General features: G+C 35.6%; 1 protein-coding gene across 2 annotated transcripts in view; it reads right to left on the reverse strand.

The window, feature by feature from the left end:
• Positions 1-941: 941 nt before the first annotated feature.
• NOL10 (nucleolar protein 10) overlaps positions 942-27224 on the reverse strand; it is a 50777-nt gene continuing 24494 nt past the window's right edge. For both annotated transcript variants that reach the window (XM_053938787.1, XM_053938786.1), the window contains exons 14-21: positions 15428-15554; positions 14376-14455; positions 14099-14197; positions 13424-13513; positions 11571-11744; positions 10949-11196; positions 5651-5753; positions 942-2163 (exon numbers count right to left, since the gene is read on the reverse strand). In XM_053938787.1, coding sequence (XP_053794762.1) covers positions 2044-2163; positions 5651-5753; positions 10949-11196; positions 11571-11744; positions 13424-13513; positions 14099-14197; positions 14376-14455; positions 15428-15554 — 1041 coding nt within the window. In that variant the 3' untranslated portion in view covers positions 942-2043. The remainder of the gene's footprint in view (positions 2164-5650; positions 5754-10948; positions 11197-11570; positions 11745-13423; positions 13514-14098; positions 14198-14375; positions 14456-15427; positions 15555-27224) is intronic.

Here is a 27224-nt window from a genome sequence, read left to right on the forward strand (position 1 = left end):
CTGGAGTGCATTAGGAAGATCATTGCCAGCAGGTCAAAGGAGGTGTTTAAAATGTATCCCAATTTCCTTTGAGGTGAAATAAACAGCATGCTAAGGGCAGTTGTCATGTGCCTTCTATCTAAGAGTACAAAGCATACTCCTTTATATAGGCTTCAACCTAAATGCATGATCAATACTATCACAATACTTGCATTATGAATGTAAGTGCATGAAAAGCAAAACACTGACTTAAACCAGTCAGTCAGAAAAATCTCAAAACACAAGAAATACACTCATTTTAAGCTGAAATGTAACCATTTCAAACTCAATGCGTTACCACCCTGCAGATCAACCACATTTAATTTTTTACTGCTCTTGACAGCCCACAAAATGATTGTAAAATACAGATGCCTTCAAACCATAAATGCAGCTCTAGATCAAATATAATGGGATTTAGGCCCACCATGAGAAGGAGCAAACTCTGCCAAAATCCTGCTCTTAAAATGCCAGCTCCGTCCACTCAGTCCCCAGCTCTCCCTGTGTCAATGATGGAGGCCAGTTTCCACTGTTAACCCTTCCACATTCCTATAGCCCTGTGTATGATATAAGAACACCCGAATTGCACACAGATAGTTTCTAAGAGATAACATAATGCTCCAGGGGGAAGATAAAAAAAATAAAAAGCATGAGAAGCTTAGGGACAATACAGAAATTTGACAGCTAGAGGTAGAAAACTACGTATTGAGAGACTCATCATTTAGTTGAATGCAAGGGCAGAAGTGATGACTACAATGTAAGTTTTTAAAGATGAAAATATCAGGTGAAAAGGGCCTTTTTAAATTAAAGGCAGCAACAAAATTAAAACCACGAATTAAAGCAGGTAAAATTAAGTCAGCGAGAAAAAAATTACCCATGTGTCTAACTTTTCTATCATCTAACAACAAAACAAACAAACAAAAAAATCAGGCTATGAGAAACCAAGGCTTTTTACTGAAGTTATTGCAAACATTCTATAAATACTGTCCAAGAAACCTGACCAGATTAATAACTCTCTGGCTTATAAAGCAAAACACTTAAGAAACTACGAGTCTCAGAAAGATTTCCAGTGACAGGGAGATTCACTGATTCTAGTCGGATCCAAAGTTCAGGTTTCTTTATCTAGCAAAAAGGCAATTTATAAAGGCTTTTAAAAAGCAATAAAAACATTCCTTTAGGATCAAAGGTAAAACCTAATTTATTTGCTAAATAATGACCTACTTATGTTCAAGGGGTTTTTTTAAGTTATTTAACTAAACTCTTTTTTTGAAGCATAGGTGACTACTGGCATGGCCTTAAAGTGCTTGTTATATGAACATACACCACTCGATCTATGTTGAACCATGGCTGGCTTTCCAAAACAGAAACATCAGGATCAGGTTTTGTATTTACAAAATCTAAGTTAATAGGACTACCCTTCTGAGCTTCCCCTCTGTACACTGGTGTGGCAAGAGAGGTTTCCTTACAGAATGACTCAGAGGAACCCAAATCAGGCATTCTCAATTGTCCCGACAACCATTTATACCATTTGCTACTAAAGGAAACCCAAGAATATAAAACCAAAGTCAGTTTTTGAAAAATACAACTGTGTGTCATTCTTCAAGAATCAGAAAAATTTGTTGTGTCCTTGTAAAGATACGCTTTTAGACAAAACAACTTACCTTTGATCTTTTATCTAAGCAGTCACAAATATTTCAGAAACTGAAACTCACAGCTCTTAAGTTAAATAAAAGGCAGGCAGCCTTGTTGTATACATAAATTCTTATATAGAAAACATACAGGGTTACACAATAACCAGTTGCTGGTGATTTCTGAACAAATACAGTTCACAATGGACCATATTCATAGTGTCCTTTGGTCAGTACTTCAGCTTTCATAAACTTTTAAATAATTAACACAAGGTTTAGGAAGTTCTGGTTTTGTGTTCACCAATGAATCAAATCCACTAGTACTGTGTCCCAATTCGAAAAAGCCCCTTTTTCAAATGAAAAATGAGGTTAAAAGTTTCTTAAAAAAACCCAACATAAATCAATGAAATAGTCGTCCTCTTCCACCTCTGCTCTTGAGGTGACTGGCAGAGCGCCGAAGGGCTTTCCTCTCCTGACGATGTCGTTTCTCAGCTTCCTGCTGTTTCCTTTGCTGCTCTGACTGGAATATTAAAACAAAAATAGATTCAGGTTCTTGTAAATTTACACATCATCTCATTGTCCCAGTATCAATATATCAAATCAGAATTCCATTAAGCAGATCTGGAAACGTTACCATTAGTTGCCTCATGCTATCTTGTGTCAGACTGTAACTGTTAATTCTTAGGCACTATCTTTCCAAGCTTTTCAAAGCAAACATTTAACATAAAGATATCAAAAAACAGCGAATAACATATTTCAGATAAAAAACAATGCTTAACAATACACTCCATAATTTATCTTTAAATACCCTTAAGAACATCAAACCAAATTTGTGGTTATTTAGTATGTACTTTGGTTAACTAGTGTTTTCAAGTTTAATCACTGAATCACAGAATAGAATAAGCTGAGTTGGAAGGGACCCACAAGTATCACTGAATCCAGCCCCTGGCCTACAGGAGTCTCCCTGGCCAGAGCCACACTATGTGCCCAAGAGTATTGTCCAAATGCTTCTTGAAATCTGTCAGGCTTAATATTACACCATTTAATTTTAAAAAGACAGAACAATTAGTTAAAATTGCTGAAGCATACATGTTTCCTAAAACATGTTCTTAGGAGTTCTTGAAAGTGTTTGATATACTGTATGCAATTCTAAAACATGAAAGTAATTCTAAATCTCTGCTCCTGTGGCACATGATCTATTAATGTTTCTTCCCTTAATCAAAAACATGCTGGAAGATGTTTTGATGTACCATGTAGATGAAATGGTTCTTACAGCCACAAACTATTATTTTCTTTGGAAGACTAAAGCTTCTCTTTAAACTATGCATAAACTGTAACTAGCAGACTTGAAATAGCCAAGCTCAGGCAACTGTCCATGTCAAAAAGTACTCCAGCAATTAAAGCAATTTCAAGCAGCCCAGGATAACTGCACTGACAGTGTGACAGAATTACCACTGTGGATGCAGCTGCATCCCCACTGCATCTCATTCTGTAACCAACAGCATTCACGTGAGTTCATCTCCCTCAGTCTCCCATTCACACACCATTTAAACTGACCTAGAGGTTTGCTTGCATGGACAGCATTTTGGCTGAGGTGAGATACAAACCAGTTTACCAAATATAGCAATCAGCCCATACTGGTATCAAGGCAGAAAAAGCTACTGGTTTTTAGACTTTGATGAAATTTATCAATTCCCATTTTCACTGCAAGTAGACCAACAAGAAACCTAGTATTTGAAAATGCAGGTAGTTTCTCTCAGTCTCCAGACCTCTTCTAAAAGAATCTTGATGAATCTTACTTAAGTTGATATTGACAGCTACTTATAGTGTACTGAAACTGAATGACCTTGATCTCATCAGAAACTTTAAGGTTTGGGGTTTTTAAACATCTTCCATACTGTCCCAGCAATATAAGTACTTTGGTATTTTAGAAATCCTGGTATTTTGTTAATGTATTTACTGTGATAAAGCATATTGAAATTGAAAAATAAGCTGCCACACTGTAGGAACCATATTCAAATTCCCTGAAAACTAAACTATGAAATATCAATGACAAACAGTTTCATCACTGGATCTGTCAGTGGTAGCTGGGCATCAGGAGGCTGCCAACATACCACACCTGCAGAAGCCAAGTTCAGCCTCAGTTCCACTGACTTAGGAGTTGAAGTGACACCAACTTCCAACTATGGAAGTACAATTCTCTCCCCTACTAAATCTTTCCACCTACTCCTTAATACACCTGCCCTTTGAGGAAAGGGCATCACAAAGTGGAAGCTGACATTTCAAGTGACGCTAAAATCCCTTTTTTGGCTTATTAACTCTAACTCTTCATCCTCTGAAAAGGAGTGCCGAGACTGCATAGTGTGACTTCCTCCTAGCTCTCCCTGGTTCATTCCTTGGGACTTCAGAAGATATATACAAAGTCTGTTTATTTAAGAGAAGACTTGTTAAGTCTTACTTTGTTTTTCTCTTGATAGGAGAAAATATCTCCACTGCAGATGCATTATTTTTCTTTAAATTAGATTTTAAAAAATTGTTTTAATGCACATGACTACCGTGTACATATTTCAATAAAGCAGTATCAGTAAAAAGTCAGGAAAAGAAAATCCATAAATGTTAGAAGCATCGTAATTGAAGAAAATCCTCAAAGCTGTATCTTATCTGGTAAATCAAGTAAATTTGGCATTCTGAACCACTGCTGTGTCTGTCTTCTTCCTGCAAGGTCTGTCTATCTTGCTCCCAAATCTTTGTCAGTAAAAGGTGACAGTTCAGTGTGCATCACCAACTGCAAAAAACTTTGTGGCTTTGCACTTCTTAAGTTAAAGCTACTGTAAAAAAGACTGTGCTTTGAAGCCCTGCAAAGCCCACTTAATATGTTACAAGACACCATCAGTTACAGAGTTGGTAAAACTGTCAGAAAGGTTACCCTACCCATTGCAGAGGAATTTGCAACTTATTCCACAGTCACCACATTTTAAATTCCAGCAATATAGGAATCAAAAACTGATGAAAAAGGACATCTGCAAACAGATAATAATCAGTAAACTAAGTAAGGTAGAAACAGTCAACAATTCTGAGGTGTTTTTTTTTTTTTTTCCTTCAGGCATACCCAACATGTCAATAAAATAATTACTTAGCCATTTTCATGACAGTGTTTTACCAGTGAGAACAGTATTTGACCAGTGGTAAGGAGAAATGTGTTATAGCAAAGATGTTTACCTGAGGAAAACTAATTTTAACCAAAGTAAATTTTGTCATATCAAGTATCAATTCATCTGGGTCTTCAGGTTTTAAATTGGATCCTCTCTTCAGTTCTTAAGCAGTTTTATAGTAAAAAAATCCCTAAGTGTATTGCAGCAGTGGCAAATGCACATAGGCATTTATTTAAGTGTCCCCACACTATAAAGCAATCACCTGTATGCAATCTACAAAATTCTTTAGAATGGAAAATCAAAACCCTTGGGAAAGGTAAATAGGCAGTTGTCAACTACACATTCCATATGGAAGTTGACAATCAGTAAAGGACCAGAGCTCATTCCTGTCACCTGTGTTACAAAAGGTCAATAATAAAGGTGGTTTGGAGCTCTGCTTTCATCATGCTGAGACCTCTCAACATGCTAAACCAAGAGAAAGCCTAAATTGCAGCACCCTAAATTGCATTTGGATCTGCATATGGAGATCTGATCAGTGCTGGCACTAAAGTCAGGCAAGGCCACAAACTTCTGGTGGTACCTCTGCAAATAAACTATTAAAAGATGGAAGCCATTATTTTCCACCAGAACATAAGATTTTATGAGTGATGCCTGAGTTATACAGGATAAACACAGAGTACTACCGGAGCCTTTCATTTTCTTGGCAAGAACCTGAAGAATTGGCAGCTTACAAAGAAATGAAGAGGGACATTTGCTTGACAGTTTCAAGTTCCTGTTCTTTCATGCAAAAACCAAAGTTACTTGCGCATTATCTTAAAAATTATATATATATACATATATATATATATAGCTCACCTTCTTTAATTTGAATGTTGCCTGTTTGCTGCCTACTGTGGTATCAGACACATTGAGTGTGCCAAGTTTTTCTTCAAGCTTTAAACGATCTTCAAGAGTTTTCCTGCAGAGAAAAACTAACATTAGTCCCTATTTTTGCCATTTTTTTTTACTATAATAAAAGTTGATAATGCAGTCAAAACTAATCTCAATTTCTCTGAAACCCTGAAATATCATAACTAAATTAATAAACATTCAGGAAACAGAAAGAAAGATAAATTCAAATCATTCCCTCCAGACACTGCTTTCAGTAGAAACACTTTTAAAATGTATGTAAAGTTCATTGGTTTTGCTGCTAAAAATTAACATGATTCTAGTTGAAAAAGAAACCACACCCATCTATTAATATAGTTTTCTCTGAAGTATCAAAAAAAGTTGGTGATATTAAACTGCACAAATAAAAAAAAGTAATACGAGATATATTCCGTTTTCTTGAAATCTTATAATTTCTGAATTGGAAACACTTTTGAGGGAAGGAAGTAAGCTTGACTAAACACCAGAATTAATTAATCTCCGAACGAATCACTTCACTATTTAATCCAAGCCCAAATGCCTGTTTGGACACTGTGCCCACAACAGTCTAAGTAGTTTACTGAATAAAAGAAAATACAAAGAAGAGAATGTGATAAAGACAGACCCTGGGCCCAGACTGGAGCTCCACAGAAGCATATGCCTTCAAGCCCAGTGCTTATCACTGGGTTTCTGTAAGCAAATTGGTGTAGAGCCTCTCCCTCAGGCACCAAACTCCAGCATTTCTGTGAACAAGGGGTAGGTGCTGTGGACAAAACTGACACTGTTTTCAGCTCTCCTCCACTGAAGTTAATGCCCTGCAAAAGCAAGACACATGGACTTGCCCCACTTGCTCCAGGTTGTGAGTTGGTATTTAGTATCATGGTTGCCAACTTCAGTTAAGGGGGGCTCTAAACTGGAACAGCTGAGGAGTAAAAAAACACCTTGTTCCCACACAGCCTCCAGCTCAGGGGGAGGCAGGCAGGCAGTGCTGCCTTCAGCCAGCCTCCCTGAAGGCACCTGTGAGCTCTAACATGGCTCATCCTTCTCCTATAATGTAGGTCCTATGAGTTAAGCAGCACCCTCTGAGAATATGACACGGCTTGTACAATCGAACTCTCTACATGTGCTTAGAGAACAGTCTCCTAGCTGTAAACAAAATTAGTTTCTGTAATTTGAGAAACCTCATTAGCTCAATTTGAGTGCCTCATTAGCTCTCTCTGAAAAGGGCCAAGAGACCTTTTCTGTACAATTTTTAAAATGGAAAATAAATCATCATAAAAATAGAGTTTATATATCAAAAAAATAGCAGTCACCAAAGTCAACGGCATTTACTGTGTATGAAGAATTCATGGCGGTGGCCTATGCATGAAGTCTCTGAAGTCCACTGAATTTTGGTTAATGAGCCATTTCATGTAACAAAGACTTTTCAGATTAACAATGAAAAATCACTGTCAAGAACCACTTTATTTCTCATGACTAGGTACTTTGTATTTTTTTCTGTAGTATATTTTTCATTGAGTACATGTAAAAACTTGTTCCATCTGTGCGAATCGGAAAGACAAGCTAAGCCTTAGAGCTAACTGTGGCAGAAGATCAGTCACTAACATTGTGGTGGGATTTCTACATTCAAGTGAAGTCCCATTTTTCTCCCCTTTGAAAGTGAACTGGAGAAATATGGCTACTACCCAGCAATTATTTAGCATGACTGCCTAGACACTGCTTCAGTCAGGAGAAAAATTAAATTTAGTAGATACTAGCAACATGCTATGGGGTTTGGCCCTATTTATCGGAAAATGTGCAGACCTCAAGTGTTAGTGAATTGTACATACTGATTCACAAGCAACAGCTGGGTTTTTTATTTTGGTTGGTTTTTTTTACATCTTCCTCAACAAATTAATTCAAGGGATCCATTCACAACATTGTGGGAAGCAAATTCCCCTGCCCTAAAGTAAACCAAACAAAAAATTACCCATGTAAATTTTTTCCTCATCATAAGAAGACAGTTTTTCAGGACTTTTCTTGCTGTAGAACAGGAATGTCTCTTTAGCAATACTAGGAAATATCAACTATGCTTTTGTTGGCTTTCTTGGCCGCCTCTGAAGACACATACATTAACTGTCATACTTTTTATAAAATATTACTAGTATAGTTTTTGATTTTGACATGTTTTAACTTCAGTAACATACTCTTTAAAGGGACATCAAGTAAATCAAAAGAACTCTATGCACACAGATAAAAATCCTCTCCTTTTATGGTCTCCTTTCAAGTTACTAGGTAGGAAACTTATGTTGCAGGGAAAGAAAGCCAGGGTTTGCAGGTTTGTTGTGCAAGCTTAAGAGTACAAAAGGGGAAAATTAAATGTAGATGGATTTGAAACAAGGTGTTTTATAGAACCGTAAGTAAATTTTGCAGCTTTCCTGCACAGAAAAATGTGTAGACTATTGGTCTAGAAAGAAATTTATAGTACGCATCACTGCTTTAAAAGTTGGGCTTGGAGCCGTGCTGAGTCAGGAACATGTCAAAAGAAACACCCAGTTTTATATAAGTCATAAACTGTTTCCTCAGGTAGAACATTATATGATTAGAGAAAAAAAGAACATCTAGCCATTAAATGCATAGTGAAGGTATTAAGGTACTTAATTATATTGGTCACAGACCATCATCCTGTAACTTGGATATATCAAATCAAAGACAAACATGCCAGCCTCAACAGATTGTACATGCCACTACAGTCTTTCCAGTATGCTACTTCAATTAATTACTTTAATGCTGACTACTTATCATTGAATAAGGCCAGCACAAAACATATTTATTTTCTCTATAAAATTCTAATGCTTACTAACCAAACAAGCTAGCTCACAACACAGGCTAAATCATTATGACTACAAAAATCATATCAGATATGCATTATATGAAACAGATATCAGTTGCTGGTTTTTAAATTTCTTCTAAGAATTTGACAAACACCAAACTCCATACTGAGAACAATACTTGGATGAACACAAAGGGGATCAGTGAGTATAGAACTAATTGCTTAGACAAAGATAAAAAAACCCCATGTAAGTCAATTCAGTGACAGCAACTCAGAAAACAAAGGAAGTGATGCTACCACATTCATTTTTTTGGTCATCCTGTTCTCTCCTCAAATTCCTCTCCTTTTTTTTTTTTTTTTTTTACATTTTACATTATAGCCTATCTGTGCATCTACCAGAGAGTATCTATTGGCAGCAAATCTTAAGACATTCTCCTTTCTTTACAAGCAGTCTGTTAAAAGTCTTTTGATGGTTTACATCATCACAGTTATTCCTTCATTGATAGGACAGGTCTGTGGTATTTGCTTTTGCTCTTCCTGGGGTGAAGAAATTATTTTTTTCCCTTAAACCCAGATGAAAAAAATTACTTTGTCCTGTGTCACACTGCATTATTTTTTTTCTAAATGTTTCTCTTCCTTATAACTGTCTTGGCTTATTTACTTGAATTTCCACACTGTTTTTCACATTTAAGCCTTCCATATTTTGAACAAAATTAAATCTTTGTGCTTCAAATTGAGTGTCCTTGAGAATTTTCTTTAGAACTCAGCAGCTGAATTTGTTCAAAAGAACAATATATGAGTAGTCTGCAGCCATATAGCCTTTTAATGAAATATTTCACTTGCACTGAGAATACAGTGTAATTTGACCAGTGTTTCAGGCCCCTTCCAAGTTACAGCTAATATGACTATAAACCTAATCACAATGTAAAAAAATTATTTTTAACCTATAATACTTTGTGAGAGTATCCAGAGCAGATTTTTTCCTGACAAAGAAGAAAAACTGACAAAATTTAAAAGTTGCTTCATCTTCTGAAATGAAGAAAAAAAGAAAAATAATCATAAGAAAATTAATGGAAACATCTAAGGAAATTAAAAGTTCAGAATAAGTGGGTATATTCAATAAAAAGAACAAAGAAAATTCCCTGTGTGAAATTACTTGCTGATAAAAAATTGCCAAGGAAAACATGGCCATCAGTTCTGCTGAACTGCTATAAATCCCTTTTTATAAAATACCACTATTTCTACTTAAAAGAGATCTTACAGGTACAACATGGAAATCATTGACCATCTGACTACCATAGGAATGCTATCCTGCTAATACTTAAAAATCCTCTTTACATGATCATTCTAGTTAAAAGGTTGAATTTTTATCAAGTATTTCTTTATATGTCTCCTAAAAATTCCCATCATAAAACAACTAGATTGTAGTCATTCGTGACATAAACAGCCCCATTATATTCACTTTGTTTTCTTCAACTGTATAATTTCATTCTAAATAAAACCAAAATGCTTATTATGAGATCCATCTAGCCCAAAAACCCATTTCCAACATTAGTCAAAATTCTGCTCTGCACCAGCTGTGCTGCAAGAACTTTGAAGCTACTGTCTTGAAAGGTTTAATGAGTGTCTGTGCTCCAAACAATAAAATGCTATCAAATCACATCTTCTGAAGGGCTCAACTCACCACTGAAAAAAACTAAATCAATGAGATTTGCAGCCACTGAGCACTTCAAAGCCAAATCCTTTAATTTAACATACTCTTTCTTTAGTTTGACATGCTTATCAATGTACCCATTTTTTCAGATGATCATCAATTTAAGGAAATGAAAAAACCAAACCAAAAAATCTACACTCAAACACCCTCCTAGCCTGATATTTTATGTTGCAAAATGAAAAACAGAAATAGTAAGTCCTGACATTATAAGGACAGTGAAGATTTTGAAAATTTCTAGATGCCATAAAAATATCCAAACAAAATAATTTTTCTTTTACCGTGTCAATCCATCTTGATCCTACTCCCAAAACAGTGACTACTCATGTAGCATTCTAAACCCTTTTAGATAGTCAGATTAAAAACATCCAGTCTGTTAACCTCATACTGACACTGGTGAAGAAATATAACCAGTCTCACAAGCCATCACTGTCACCTGTGAGAACAGCACTTCACTAACACTGAGTAATGGATCCCCTAATCTGACTCAGTAGTATCTTACTCATTTCATTTGTGTTGTGTCTCTGTCCTACTTTAAATATGTATTTGTTTATCTATAAAACAAAGCATTCAACGACCATGTCACTTTAAGTTATACCCCTGGATCACCAAATGTAGCTTTACCAGCAAGTGCTTCCAAGCCAAAACATTGCAGGCCCGCACTGTAGGGAAATACTTGAGAATCATCCACCCCCACCTATTAAAAAAGGAACATTCGTCTTACTTCATTAATTTTTGTTTTTTGGCAGAGTCTTTGAAGCTTCTGAATTCCTCTCCTTCTTTAATCTCAAAAAACTGAGGTTTTAGTAATGTTTGCTGATCCTCCTTGAACCTTTCCTGCCGCTTTAGTTTTTCCTCTTGGCGTAAAAGCTTGCGCTGTTTCCTGACCTCTTCAACCCAGCCTTTTTCATCATCTGAACTCTCAGAACTTTCTGCATCACTTGCTTTTCCTTCTGGCTCTTCCTCCTCTTCCTGCAGACAAAAATAGTATAAAATAAGAAATCATCAACTAATTTTCTTTCCAAATCATTCCTGCAATTAGAGTATGTGACAGCTTTTACACAGATACAGCTGAAGAGAACTACAATTTTTGAACAAAAGCAGTAGCAGCAAATAAGCTGAAAATATATTATAAAGTTGTTACCATCTATATATTTTATGTTTTTCAAATCTGTATTTGTGCAAAAACAGTATTGCACCTAAAAACTAGATTAAAATTATAAATTACACTTAATTATTGTAGCTGATAAGACATTCTTGCATTCTGAGGTGGTAAGTCTGAAAGCTTGAAACAGAGGAAAAAAAAGCCTATGGAGTTTTCTTAATCCAAATGGAAAATATTTTACCTGTCCTTGTGCTTCCAGTTCTTCTAAGATCTTTAGCTTCCTCTTTCTTTTCTCACTTATTTTAGAAACAAGTGGGTTAAGTAGCCTAAATTCTTCACTCTGCTCATCCACCTGGAAATCTGGATTCTCAAACATGACCTTAAAACGATCATCTTTGAGAAGGCTGGGTAGATTCTGGAACAGAAGCAAAGCACGAGCAAGTTAGACAATTCTGAAACAGACATTAACAAAATAAGTAACACTTTTTCTTAATTAAACAAAATTAATAACCAGCATATGAAATGCCAGTTACTTTATCCTTCCAGGTGAAATAAAAATCAAGATTTATGGTTATTGTACTTTTATAAAGATTGTTTTAAGCTACTTGTAAGCAAGAGTTTTTTTAATGTACAATACAAACACTTTAAATACACAATTACTAATATTTTCAAATAAATGTTTCTCATACATTCAGCCAGCTAGTGTGGAGACATGTTGATATCTGCTGACTAATCAGCAGTACCTGCAAGGCAAATATACTGCCTGATGGGGATGAGTCTAGAACATGTAAAACAAATTATAAGGGTACATGTCTTTATGCAATGCTACTATTATTTTACTGTATATACTTAAGAGGAAATGTTGTTATACATATTATAACACTTTTTTTTCACTACTTTCACACACAGAATGGAAAAGGCAGTTTAATTCATGCCAAAGTAAAATGAACTCAGTGTAAATTATGCTACTGGTGAATTCAGAACAGTTCAAGCTACTAATTCATCTTATGAGAAGACCAGTTATTTTCATTTAAAAATTATTGCATACATAGCTTTTTAATAGAAAATGCTTATTTTTTAACATTGCTCAACTTATACCCGCATATTAATCCCACCACTGTGCTAGGTTTTCATTGTTACTGAAGAAAAGGAGGGTGGAACTAAGGATACAGAAAACAAGAAGAGTAAATTTCAAACACAAAACCAGTGCAAATGTGTAACTTTCAACTACAGCCAAAAATTAAAGCCCAAAGCCTAAGATAAATTGCTTGTCATAGGACTCTAATACTGTTTCATAAAAATAACCTGAATGTACATTTTTATATACACTCTATTTAGTCCACTTAATAACACAATCTTTATGTACTCCAAGACAAATCAGTCCCCATCTACTGAACTCTCACTTAAGTTTCACCACCATGGATCTTCTTAATAGTTTGTCCTTCCTACTAACCTCAACACATAAGATTTCATTATTTATCATATGCAGCTAGTGTCTGCCTATCATGAATGCTATATTCCTGTGAGAATGAGCACCTATGAAGTGCTTTCCCATTAGATATTAAACATTTACCCATTTCTTCAATTAAAACTTCTCTTAGCAGAGAAATGGATTACTTTTAACATCCAGAAGAACTCCTGGTGCATAAAATCAAACCATTTTGGCTATTCCATAAAATATATTTAACTGCATACACAAAAAGGGCAATTTTATCTTAACTTTTATAGCTAACATCTATCCTATCATGGTCACCACCAAAATACCAAAAACAAATGCAAATAACAGGTCTTGTTTGAACAGCTGTGGTATTGAGACTGCATTAATCAGCTTTTGGAGTCCTGTGAAACCCATATTATCTTCACAGTGAGTATTTAATAATTTTTAGCTTCAAGTTACTATATGGTCTTTTTTGTGCTGCAGCTACAGTCAAATCCATCTTAAAGCCACCTACCAGAATAAGTTATTTGTAAGAAACAAAACCAATGGTATTTTGAATCTCTTTGGCCAAACAGCAACAACAAAAAAAAATGAATCCTGTAAGCATTGCTAGTTCTGTGCTCCCAGCTAGAGAATTCACCAAAACAAGAGCTCACCTTTTGTTTTCTTTTTTTACTAAACTGTTGCTCTTCTCCTTCTTCCTCAATCAGTTTGAGGGCAAGTTCTTTATTAACTTTTGGGAGTTTCTAAAAAGAGGAAAGCAATTAATAAATCAGCCTTTTACACATGCAACCTACATGCTTTAATTCTTACAAATATTGCAGAAAAGCTCCTTGACTGGTTTCAAGTATCTCTAGGTCCTAGTGAAGCAACTGCACTTAGAGACAACTTAAGAACTTGTATATTATTTTTAACTTCCAATGCATCAGCTTTAGAGCTTTAAAAGCAACTCCTTCTCATTTTATGTTGAACAGATCCAATCTAGAAAGTTACTAGTTATAAACACAATACAATTTTCATGTATCTCTTTCCAGAGTATCATGTTTCAATGGCTTAAGTAATATAATGACAGAATAGAAAATGCAAAGTTTTACCAGTGGATTATCTGCTCAAGTGGCAAATGAGATGAGACCTGCTTTTTTAGTTCAGTATCAGCCTTTCAAAATCACACACATAGGAATTTTGTTTCCATTCAAGAAGTTCTATAAATTACTTTGTGTGTCCAATGACAAACAGATTCAAATGCTAAGTCACTATAAGATACACTTAGGAATATATTACTCTTTATGAATAGTTTTCCCCCAAGTACACTATTTATTTCTAGGACTTACCTTCAGTTGAACTCTCTGTGCACGAGTTTCTTCTATCTTCTGCCTTATTTTCTCTCTCCTATACTCTTCATAGGCAAAGGGGTTGGCCATCATTTTCGCCTTTAAACAAACAGGAGGAAGTAAAAAGAAAATACCAATAATACAGGACACAGTCCATTATCTGGATGGAAAAAAAAAACCCAGCCAAAACAAAAAAGCCATAAAAAGACGAAGAAAATCCACAACACATATATTTTATTGTTAAGAATAAAAACTGACAAGACTCAGCCTTAGTTACCTTATGATAAAGTCTTATGTCCATGAAGAAGCCATGCATATATGCTCTGAGCAATGATGATCCAATGAGATGAGCAAGGCCTAGGAAAAACATTCCAGAGAATTTTAAAGAGTTTTCATATATAAAGAACTTGTATTCCAAACCAGTCACTTTACTTCCTTAAGACAAACAAACACTGCCAATGCAAAATATCAATCTAACAGTCACAATCATGACATCAAGACTAAGTAAAACAGGGTATAAGAATTGTTTTGGCCAGCAAAAAAATTTAATCTTCTTCAGAGCAACCAGATCCATTTTTCTTGTCATAAAACACATTACTGAGCACTTTTAAAAAATGCCCACATGCACTATGCTCTACAGAACTTCACAAAGAATTCCAGAGGATTTTTTGAAAGTTCATAGGTGTTTGATAATCCCTTTTTTAGTGTGATAGAGAGATTTTTTAATTAAAGAGTTCGGCCTGTCACACCCAACACTCACAGTCAGAGGTAAATAAAGTAAACTAGAGCAAAACATTGCAATCAAACCATGTAATGGACAGAAAAAGGACTAACTGCCTCAGGACAAGGTTGTTTACCTTCTCTGCTATATAACTGTCAATATTTCAATTTCTTGAAACTATTAGCCCTAGAATGATTTGTATTTTCTGAAAATTACTACATTCAAATAGGGCAGCCTTTGGCTGCAAGCTCCAAATTCTATTTCAGCACCTCAGAAATACTTCTAAACTAAACCAACTTCTCTTCCTATGCCTTTCATATGGCATATGAAAGCACAACAGATGCCCAGATAAATTATATCAGCAAATATTAATCACCTTCTTGAGATAAAAATCTGAGAAATAAAAGTGTCTTGTGTTATATTGGTTGGGAATCAAAGAACTTAGAGCCATCAGTCTGAATATTAATAAGCAAGAAAACAAGAGAAAACTACTGTCAGTGAATTTCTAGCAGTCCTCATACATCACACTTAAATTACAAAAATCAGATGTGTAAATGTTCAAAAACTGAACAAAGAAGTCAGCCAAAGGGTGTATACAACTGTTTTACCTAAATTTTCAAGGTCTTTTCTGGTAACAAATTTGTAATCGTCATAAACCGTGCTTTCTGGATTCTCTTCCAGTTCTTCAGTCAAGTTGTCCAAGAAGGAGCACCATTTTGGGGCAGGTCCTAAAACCTGTGGATATTATGAAAATTTATAACATTGCATTTTCTTACAGAAAAGGCCTACAGTTAGGCTCTTGGCTGTAATGGAACAACAAATTAATCCCACAGCACTTAGAGAACACAATTAAACCTATTAAACCAAGAAAGAGTGCTATAGATTATGTGTTATTTTAATTTAGGTCATTTGAGACCAGCCAGTCTGGGGGGTTTCAAATTTAACTGTTTCAAGTGGTCCCAGTCTGATTAATTTATTAAAAGCTTAGAGGCAAACATTATAGAAGAAATTACAAACTAATGGCACTAGATAGCAACTAATTTGTAAAGTGCTGCTGGATCTTGAACTCGTTTGGTTCACTATGCAATCATGTTGAATCCTACTCTGCCCTATTTATCTTAATTGTAACACCACAGATATATTTCATGTATTTTATTCAGGGATAAACCCAGACTGTATGAACAAATAATAGAAAATATTAAAAATATTTGCGTATTTCCATGATGAAGCAAAGGATTTGTTTGCACAATATTAGGTAGCACTATCAATGTATTTTTCCATTTATGTTTCCTCCAATTCCTCAAGTTAAAAATCAGCTCCCTTTACTTTTCCCTCCCGCTGTTCTGATGGAGATTCTTTTCCATCTTGACTCATGCAGCCACACTCAGCTGTTCCAGCAGTCTTATTTTAGTAGGTGAGTTAGCTACATGGAAAAATCTAACACTGCATTTCTTTCTCTAGTGTAAATCAGCTGACATTTTAGAATGCTAAGTGACCGGTTAAATCCCATAGTGGGACTTTTAATGAGGTTTCTGATTTGTTTGCTAAAAATTAATATTAAAAACTCCAGTCAACCATAGGAATTCTTGTGATACATCAACATTTTAAGATCCTATTCAATTATGCAAACAACTAGAAGTGATTTTATTTATTTAACATATACATAGTTTGTTTTAATGTGATTGGTGATTAACAGTATGAGATAATGCTGTTCATTTACAAAGTGTGTTTCTTCCAATAAAGTCTTTTTTTGAAGAAAACTACACACAAAAACCCTGTAAAATTGCATTCTAGACCATGACATTCTATCTAGCATATTCTTGCCTGTAACTCTCCAGAGAATAGTATTTTATTCTAGCCCACTATTGTCTCTGTATTAAATATGATTTATCTTCCTAAGATCTCAGGCCTAGCTGAGAACCATTACATACCAAATGAAAAAGTGCACTTTTTTTACCATGCTGCATATTCCATTCCAATTACCAAGAGCTTCCAAGGAAATACTCAAGATGTCACTAACAAGAAACATTTTACCTACTTAATTAACCAAAATCCCCACATCTGCTCCAGGAATAAATGACATATATAACATTCAGATTGACTTCTTCCAACATTCCAGTAGCTTTTGTCTCCATCCAGATTTTGATTTTTTATTTCCCCCAAACCCCCTTATTTAAATGCCAAGCTTTTATATTAAAAAGAAAGCAGTCTAGATCTACTAAATGTCTTCATGCACTTAAGAAATCAGTGATCTGTGCCTCATTACCAGACCATTAAAGCATGACTGGTGTGCAAGAACCTTAAGTTTACCTGTAATTTTGTTTTAGATGAAGTAGTTTGTCCTTCTTATTAAAAAAACTCCCAAGCTGCTTACTAACTAAACAAAACGTCTCTTGTAATAAAATTTAAGGACAACATTTGCTACTATACGCAAAACCTGATACTGAGAGTAAAACCTTTCATGGGGCGTAATCTGTGCCGTGAAACACATGAAGCAAAAAACCTGATTATTCACAATAATCTGTGGAGTGAATTGGATGATCTTATCATAGAAAACAAAGTGGGGAAATAAGATAAATAATGGAAAAAAGCAGTAGCAGAATACTAGGAAAAAATAGAAAATCCAATAATTATTAAAATTTCACATGTTAACTGACAGAAAGAAAAACCCTACAGAGATGTCTGTGTATGTGTATTACCTTATTTCCCTTTCTCCCACCCCACTGAAACCACTTGTCTACCTATTCTAGGACACCTACTTAGGAGTTCGGCTTTGTCCATTAAAATGAAACATTTTTTAAAGCTTAGGAAGAAATTCAAAAATAGAAACAGCAAACAATATCAGCCACAATGACAAGAACATAAATAAGAAATGCCCTTCTTTTGCAATAGTAATCCTTCACAAAATTTAACTGCTACTGCATTAACTGCAGAATTTAAGGCTCTACTGTCAATCAACAGCCATCCCAGGATGATGCTAAAAGTACTCCAGAATGCCAGGCCCCAGGGCTCACCATTCCTGTGCCCAGGTACAAAAGCAACAATTGTCAGGGTTGGTCTGCACTGGGCCTCCAGGGACAAGGTGGGAGAAGTGAAACTGGCCTGTCTTCCCCAGTTCATGACTTTCCATACAGTGGCCACATTGCAACACAAGTGGGACCCCTTGGGACCCCCTGGAGCTGCTGTCATCCAGCACTAGCACCACCTCAGCCTGGCCTGCAGTCCCTGTTAAAGCCACCAGAACAAAACAAAGCTGTGGAGTTTGTGTAGGTCAAGCAATATACTTGCCAATTTGGAGTGGAAGGGTACAAATCTACCACACCTCACAGAGAAAAATGCACTGAAAATTCACAACATGAATAAGAAAATGTTATGAAGTAGGTAATTGCATGCAACTTAAGTGACAGACATAATTTTTACAATATTCATGATATACCAAATAGGTTTCTCTACAAGTTTTAGAAAAGTTGCACTCAGTCAATGGAAAAATCATTATTAAATGAGTGCACATCTATGTTCAGCTTTTATCCAAATACTTTTTAGCACGGGAAAACCAGACATGAGCACCAACAGTGATGGAATGATTTTATTTGCTGTTTTCATTATTATTCTGCTTTCTGTAGGATAACCATTTCTAGAGACAATTTCTGCCAATTGCTCCTGAAAGTCAGTAAGATTGCTTTGAAAATGTTTGTGCCCATCAAGAGAGGAGCTTCAGCCACCAGCAGGGCCCAGCTGGCAGCGAGTGAGGGGGTGCTCCGTGCTCTGCTCTCCTCCCAGCACCTTCCTCCTTCACCAGCTGGAGACAGCACCCAGGAGGTGACAAAGCACAGCTGTCCCTCAATGTCCCACCACCACACTGCAAGGCAGAGTGACAGATGGGTCACACCAGTGCCCTCCTCCCCACAACAAAGCTTACCACTACAATGGTAATGCAGACACCTCACCACTGCCTTTCATCTTATTCCAAGCCACAGGAAGTAAAAATGCGTACTTAATAATTATTAGTATTGTGCCACCTAATATAAAATTTTTCTTATACACATTAGAATATTTCTCTACACATAGAAAACATGAAATATGATGAGTGGTCTAGCATGCAACTGAGCAGAAAAAACAACTCTGAGACCAAACTGTCCAAGAAATAGAGGATAAAAATGTTCATAGAAAAATATTTTTTTAAATATTGTAAACTAACTTCCAAAATCACAGTTCTTTGTATTCTATTCTACAAGATGTTTGACTTCGTAATCTTGTGGCACCACAAGTCTTACATGGTACAGAATGTTCTCTGGCCATGTCTAATTCCTGAGCACTTCTGTAGAAAATATCATCCTGTCATTGGTTTGTAATTCTCCTAAAATTAATGAACCCTAGGACGGCACAGGTATTATTTCCAGCCCACAACAAATGTTCCTTATCTTTAATTTGAAACATCAGACAGCACTTGTACACTTTTAAATACTACTCAACAGTTTGACAGCAGAGCTCTTACAGCCACAAAAACCTGCCCTAATCGTAACTAGTATTAAACATGTTCAACAACTTAAAAGAAGCTCAGGATGTGTAGAAGCTTCCACAGTCAGATGTCAAGAGATTTAAATTAAACTACTATGAATGCACATCCAGACAAGTATTGTTAAGTATCTGTTTGAAGGTTTCTGAGACCAATTCTACAGGAGTGACTGAACAATTGCTCTTTTCTTCTCAGGAAGTAAAAACAGGTTCCAAAATCTGTTTTTCTGGATGTTAAACAGTAAGTTCCTGGAAGATTTCAAACAAGGCAGTGATAAACTCTTCAGCTATAAACAAGATGTCAAAATACAGTAAGACTCAACCCTCCCAATCTTCACTGGTTTATTTTAGCAATCAAAAACATGCAAAATGCTCACAGACAGCATTAATTGGATTTCAAAATTATTCAGTAGAATTTGGAAAGTTTAAACTGTCCAAATTTCCTCTAGAAGACTAACTTAAGGTATGTGGACATCATTTAACCACACAGTTCCAGAGGCTTTGGAAAAATGAGGCATTATTTGTTGTGGTTGCACGAGACAGGAGCATGCAGAGCAGATTCAGAAAAATTTCAGTTTCACAAAAATTAACTCTGTAAGGCCGTATCATGTCACACCATAATGACAGAGTTAGTAACAAAAAAGCATGAAAATACATCCTATCAGTGTTCTTTTGCATTTTAGAAGTAAAACCTTCTGTCAAAAATCTATGTGTTGTGGTACCTTCTACACATTTTAAGACCATTACTGAGTAGCAAAAATGTACTAATTAAATAATTCACTGCTGTATTATTTGAATAATGGTGATTACAACAAAAATAGCACATATTTAAGGTCTTCTACAGATCTCTAGGTACAGTGGATTGTGTAAAATTATTAATGAGTTGGTGGAGACATTTTGTACAAGTCCAGTACATGTGAATGCAAACTGTAGCAAGGATTGTGAATGGCACAAGGAGGATTTCTGAAACAGTAATGCTTGCACAAGAATAAATATATCACAGAGACACTATAAACTAGAGCAGAGCTAATCATAAGAGGAGTGTGACTCTTAACAGCTTTTTAAAGTGGAGATAATGGGGAACAACTAACAGATGAAGTATGAAATATTCAAGAAAAACATAATACAATCTGAATGCTTGTGATAAGATAGGACTTGACAATCCAAGGTGGCTCATCCATTCCTCCATTCCCATTAAAAAACAAAACCAAAAATAAAACCTAAAGCACTTCAACAGGGAGAGATTATTTTCTAGACTATCATTTCCTGAAACTAAATATATTTTCTATATCTATATGTGAAATCAAAGATTTCACATACACATTTACCTATAGGGCAAAAGAAAATTCTTTGGAGAAGACAAATAGTAACAATAAAATCTTAATTTTGTTTGTTTTTTAATGAAATGGCACAATATAAAGCATTTAAAGCCTTTAACAGGATATAATTGCTGGAGAAAGCAAATGCACATCTATGCATGCATATTCTCAGTTTCAATCACACCATTTAACAGGAAAATATTACAGAACGTCTAATGAGGGAGGTAAAAAAAATTATGATCCCCAGGGTGTGGGCAGTGATAGAAATGTGCAATTGCATTTTAAACATAATTAGCTTCCTAATTGCATAGCCAAGTTTAATTAATGCAATTACATGAAATATTAATTACTATTCATTTTAAGAGTATTTTTTCAATGTTTTGTTCCCTAATTTTAAGAATTAGACAGATCTCAATATGTAGTAACTTTGAAAAGTTTCCATCTAGATGCATTGAGAAGTCAAGAAAAGAAAGAAGACCTTGCTGCACCTTGTTAACAGTTAAATTAAATAAATTGCAACTGGTAACTCAAAAAACCCAGATTTATCTTTTGTAGATGTGAAAAGCTGCAGCTCTCTGTTCTTGTTACTATGCTTTTGGCCTTCAACCATAGCTAGGCCAAGACATCAGCTCGTGTTAGGAAGGAGCCTTGGGATCACATTATCTTGTCATGTTTCTGTCTACTACATTTCCATACACAGCATTTCCCATAGCAACCAATGTGCTCCAAACAATTTGTAATTTTGAATTCTACCATTCTTTTGTAATCTTCAGTCTTCCGATGAATGCTCTACAATCAACTCCAATTATGCCCTGTTAATCTCGTAATTCTATTTATGGACTGAAGAAAATTCTTTGATTCTCTAAATTAAATTGGTTTGGGGAATAAACTCCAAACAAATTTCCCGTATATTCTTCATAATTTCATGCTTTCGTTCACCCTGCATCACATGGTGTAAATTTGGTGCTTTTAAAGACATCAAGTACTCAGTGGAGTACAGACATGACCAAGAGAGACTAAATAGCACACTCTCCACTTTTGGCATACTACTGACAAGAGCACTGCAGTTGGTTTTAAGCCCACACACTCATAAATTTCACTGAACTATACAATGAATTGGCTGTTTCTCTCATCCTAACTCCAGCACATCCAGACATTCTTGGCACATTCATTAATCAGAGAGGTTGAATAGTTGGTTTCCCTACCTTTCACTATGCTATAGAAGCTGCCAAATCAACTATTTGGAGGTTTTACTCCTTAGAGAGCGTGTTAAAGGAAATGTTGCTTTTAAGATCTTCCCAGTGTTAAACAAAAACTGCTGCAGGAACTTGCATGCATCTTCTAGGAATGAGATACTAAATCTTTTTACCCCAGTAGTTATCAGATAGTAAGTACTTCTTTTTCTAATTCTAAGCAGTTTGGCTTTATAATGGTGGTTTTTTTTTTTTTTTTTTTTTTTTTAATCTCATACCCTCTGGTCTGACAAGTACTACAGTCAGTTAACCAGTCACAGGTCTGCTCTCACTGTGAGTGCTCTTGGTGAAGCCACTATCTTTTGAAGGAGACAATGGTCCAGGTGCTCATAATGTTGGGAAAAAACACCCTCAAGCAAACAAACTTACTCCTTAAAATTGTAAATAAGATTATCAGAATAGATTTTTTCCTCACAAGACAGAGCTAAAAAGGGACACTTCTCAAGTAATCTGTGACTTACCAGCCATGGCATTAAGAGCAGAGTCTGATGCCTCCACCAATGTCCCTATCATGTTCTGACATACATAAAACAAACACTTCGTTCATCAGTATTGCTATAGATCTGTTATTTATCAGACTCCCTATACACAATGTGAAGAAAGATACATTGAAACTTAAAGTACAAGAACACACTACTTTTACATAAAGTCAACTAATCAAATGAAGCTCAAAAGGTAAGGGGAGAGTGGCTTCTCAAAGTATGTGTTACAACCGTGACCTGCTTCAAGCACCTTCCCAAAAATACCAGTTGGAAATAATCCAAGAGTTACCAAAAGTCTGTCCTTATTCTAACACAGTAGGTTCTATGGCATACCAGCTGTAAAAAGAGAGGCAACTAGGTAAATTGCCTTAATGCTGTGCTATAAGTTCAGCTGGGACTCACTTCACCAGTTTTATTTACCTATGGACACGTCCTGATTGTCTTTCTTGATCCATAAAAAAAAAAAAAATAAATAAAAAAGTGCAGATCAGGTATGATCAGCTGATCTAATGCCTTGCTGACAGTAAGTTAGGAACCACACTTTACTTTGGCCATCCACACCTTCCATTCCCTACCACATTGCACTAAGTGCTTTTACCAATTCCTTTGCATAGATTCAGGTATCCATCAGAACATTCATGAAGTTAATTTACTGTTCAGTGACTGTGCCACTGAACCAGCACAATCTCCCTCACAAACAATACCACCTTCACGGTTCACACAGTCTAACAAAAACCTCCACTCCATCATGATACATTAGAAAGGATAAATTCCTTGGGAAGCTCTTTCCTTGCATTTGCAACTGGGACAACAGGAGAGGCAGACAAGGCAGTGGTAAGTGGGAAACTTCATAATGTCTGGGCCTTCCTTTTGAACAAGGAAAGAACTTCTACACAGCTTCCAACTGTTCTAAAATGTTCAGAAATCTGTTTCTCACAACATAATGGCATATATGCCATTCTTCTTGCAATACGAAGGGCATAGGCCATCAACAGACAAAACTTCCACTACTAACAAAGATGAAAGTAACACACGCATTGATTTTATTAACTATGTAACAGCCCCTGACTGCAATCTAAATTAACAAGTAAGAATCACCACAAATAAGCTAGAAATGCCCAGCATGTCCCCTTATCAATCTCTCTTGTTGGGACAGGAAAATTCCTCAACTGTCATACTGTGTAGGATCTTGTCTCTCATGCTTTTAAGTGCTGGGAATAACAGAGTTCTTACAGTACACACCAGATGCCAAGGAATGTTACAGCATAAATATCTTTACAGTCATTAAAACAAAACATACTGGAGGATGACCTGTATTTTAGGGAAATTTGAGGAATGCTAGAGATGTAAAGGTAATGGCAAATCCAGCTCTTTGTCTACCTTATATGACTGACAAACTACCGGAAATCTAGGAATGTGTGAGTTTCTAATAACTCCCTACCATTGCAGCTTAATTGCTTTTTGCAAAACTCGGAGGAAGACTTCTCCCTAAGTTTATGCAAGTACTGCCAGACAACACAAAGGGAAGGAAAAGCAACTACCTGTTGGGAATGTACAGTTCCTCCAGACAGATAATGAAGATAAGCTCAGCATAAACCAACTTCATTGCAGAAAATAATGCTAAAGAAATTTTGCATAACTCAGGAAATAATTTTAAGTAGAAAGCAGCTTTCAAATAAATATTCAAAAGCTTTCACATATGTGATAGTTTTATTTACTTCTAAGGTCTTCTGTGATGAAAATCTTAGATCTTTGTAACTTTTATTATTTCTGCATAAACAGTCATAAGTCACAAGACGTTTCAATTCTGAGTGCAACACAGAAGATGACAATACAGTTACCCTTACTTTCAAAAGTAATGGAATAAAGACCGAGTAGAAATTATTACATGGAGAAAATTCTCACACGCTTTGTCTTTTCTGATTCAAAAGCTAAAACACTCTAGTTCTTATTACATGCTGATAGACATGTAGCACAGCACAAAATTTCCTTTCAGCAATTATACATTTTCATTATCTATGACTGTCTCTCTCTTCACTGACTGAAGCTAGGAAACTGCATCTCTAGATTTTCAGAAATCAAGTGAAGAACAGATGACCAAAAGAAAAGAACAAGTGCAAGTTCACAAATAAAAAATATCTTTCCGATACTCAAGGCTTAAAACAAGGGGAGCACACTCCCCCCTCAAAACACATTTCTTAAAATAAGAACTCAAGAACAGAAGGTTCATTACCACTAATTGCTTGAGAAACAGTCACAACACTAAGAAGCACATGATTCTTTTATCAATGGTCAGAGCAATCACCTGGTATAATTCCATACAACTTCTGCTTTTAAGAGTCTTCTCCTGTGCTCTATGAAGGGTTTGATGTAAACTATACGTATGAGTTTACTGTCAGCGTGCTGCTGCCTGGTTAAAAAATACTGAAGAAGTGCTGCCTGGTATACTAACAGCCACAACAGCACTTAGCAGGGTTCATACATGATCATAATCTAGACTAGTACATCATCAGCACCTGAAAACATCTAAAACAAGTTTTACAGGAAGATCAGAAATGGTTTCCTGATCATCACACATTGGTGTTTTCCTTCTATATATATGTGGTAAGTGGTACTGTGTCTCTCAGCCAGCACATGGGAAATGGAGGATATCCTTTGTTGGGAATAAGCCCAGGGTGTTATTTTTCAGTTTGGAAGTGTTTAGGTTAAAACTAGGAAGCTCACATTTCTGCTTGTGAAGATAAACAACTTTTTTCCTATGCTTGTAAATACTGTGAGATAGGTAATGTATCATTCACCAGACTTTTTTTTTTTTTGTGTGTGTAAAGGATTATACTGTTTTAGATGGAAAACACAATTTTGCATGATTGATATATCAAAACTCAGAATTAGTTTAAAAGCCAAAGATGCATTCAAGTATCATTTTATTAATGGAAACTTTCTTCTTTTGACACTTGGCAGCCCTAGAGTTCAACCGTAATACATTACTTCATAACAACCCTTCTTTCCAGTCATTTCACAGTTTTCAAAATGAACAAACTAAGATTAAGACCAACATTTTCCATTTTACGTCACAACTACCATTTTATTTTACCATATTTTTTTTCACAGACTATGAAATGTTTTTCTACATTATCTATTGTTTCAGGATAGAAAAAAAATCTCTTAGCACAAGTCAGTTTCATGGATGCTTTCCACTTTACCAAAAACATGTTAGGGAAGGGCTGTATTGAACAGGATGAACAACTGTCTTCTAAAAAACACAGCCTCATCGTATGATCTTCAAGACAACACTTGAGGCAGCACCTATGCAGAATGACCTAATACTCCCAATTAGAAGACATGAAAACATTCTAAAATAAATAAAAATCTTGCACTCTACTGCAAATCTTTTCTATTAGTGTCAAAATGCCTAACACAAATATAATAAGAATTGCATCATTTGATTCACAGCTTTTACCACACTAGCCAAAAATCTGTACAGAAGGTCCCACTGTAACTCTAACAGCACCCACAAACTATTTGAATGACAGCTGACTATATAGAACACTGGCCCTAAAGGCATAAAGTACAAGATGTGGACAGGTAGGTTTGTATTCCTATAATATAAAGACCCAAAACAGAAAAAAAGACAATCAGCAGATTCCAAATGGAGAAGAATGTAAGTCTCAGAGTGATAGAATTGTTCTGAAAGGCTTCTGAAAGGCTGTGATCATAGAGCTAAGTGTGGAGAGTATAACACAGGGGAAACCTCCCATGTCTTTTACACTGAAAAAAGACAGACTGTAAACACAGGTATCTGATGGTCATAATCTTGTATAGAACTACTGAGAGCACCCTGTCACAGACTGACAGAAAATACCTTTTTCTAATAAATGCTTTTTCTGTCTGTGAGTGAACTGAACACAACTTTGATCAGTTCAGCCACTTAGAAGCAGCTCACTTGGGCACCCATGATCAAAGCATGTTCATCCCTAATTTACATTCTAGAACTCGAAACAAATATCCAGAAAGAAATAAAGGGAATGAACTAAGGTATTAAAAACTGCTTTCACTTGTATTTCCTTCAGTACAAGCTCCCTCTACAGATTTGTTTCACCAAATAACCCAAGCATTAAATGAAAACATGTAAACTAATAGGATTTGTTGCCTTAATGAGTGATTATGTTATTTCAGGGATAACCACTCAGGAAAAACTAGTTTTTCTTAGGTCTTGTAAAACCTTATTTTTTCTAAATCCAAGGAAAAATTTGTTTTAAGGATAAGCATATTTTTGATGCATATTCAAAACAGAAAGATGCTGATAAACAGTAATCAAACCAGATTGGAGGAGTATCAAAAAAAGAAAAAGGGAAAACAAAATCAGTTAAAGAATGTGTGAAAGGCAAGAAGTACCAGCAATGGCTGGTTTAGCTGAAAAGCCACACAATTTTAAGACGACAAAATTAATGCTATTTCTAACAATAGGGACGGCCACATGTCCAAAGTAGGTATTGTATTAGAAACCAGAACCCTTATACTCTTGGAGAAACTGAATAGTTGAGTAGGCAAGAAATACTTGATCTTGAAGCATTTCCAGTTTATAAATCCAACAGCCCTGAACTAGGGGAGTGCTAGGATATCAAATTATTTTCCAAAACCACCTGAAAAGAAGCCAGAGACGCTCCAGGATTTATTTTTCCTTAAAGAGCTTAATATCTTCACTATTCCAAAAGTACATTGCTTCTAGCCTCAACAGGGAGTGCTCTGCCAAGACTGCAGGAAAATAAAAAAATCCAGAACACAGAATATTACACTCAATTAATTACATGCTTAATTGCTCTCTTCTTTTAACAG

Source organism: Vidua chalybeata, chromosome 3 (genome assembly GCF_026979565.1).
Source record: "Vidua chalybeata isolate OUT-0048 chromosome 3, bVidCha1 merged haplotype, whole genome shotgun sequence".
Taxonomy (NCBI): Eukaryota; Metazoa; Chordata; class Aves; order Passeriformes; family Viduidae; genus Vidua; species Vidua chalybeata.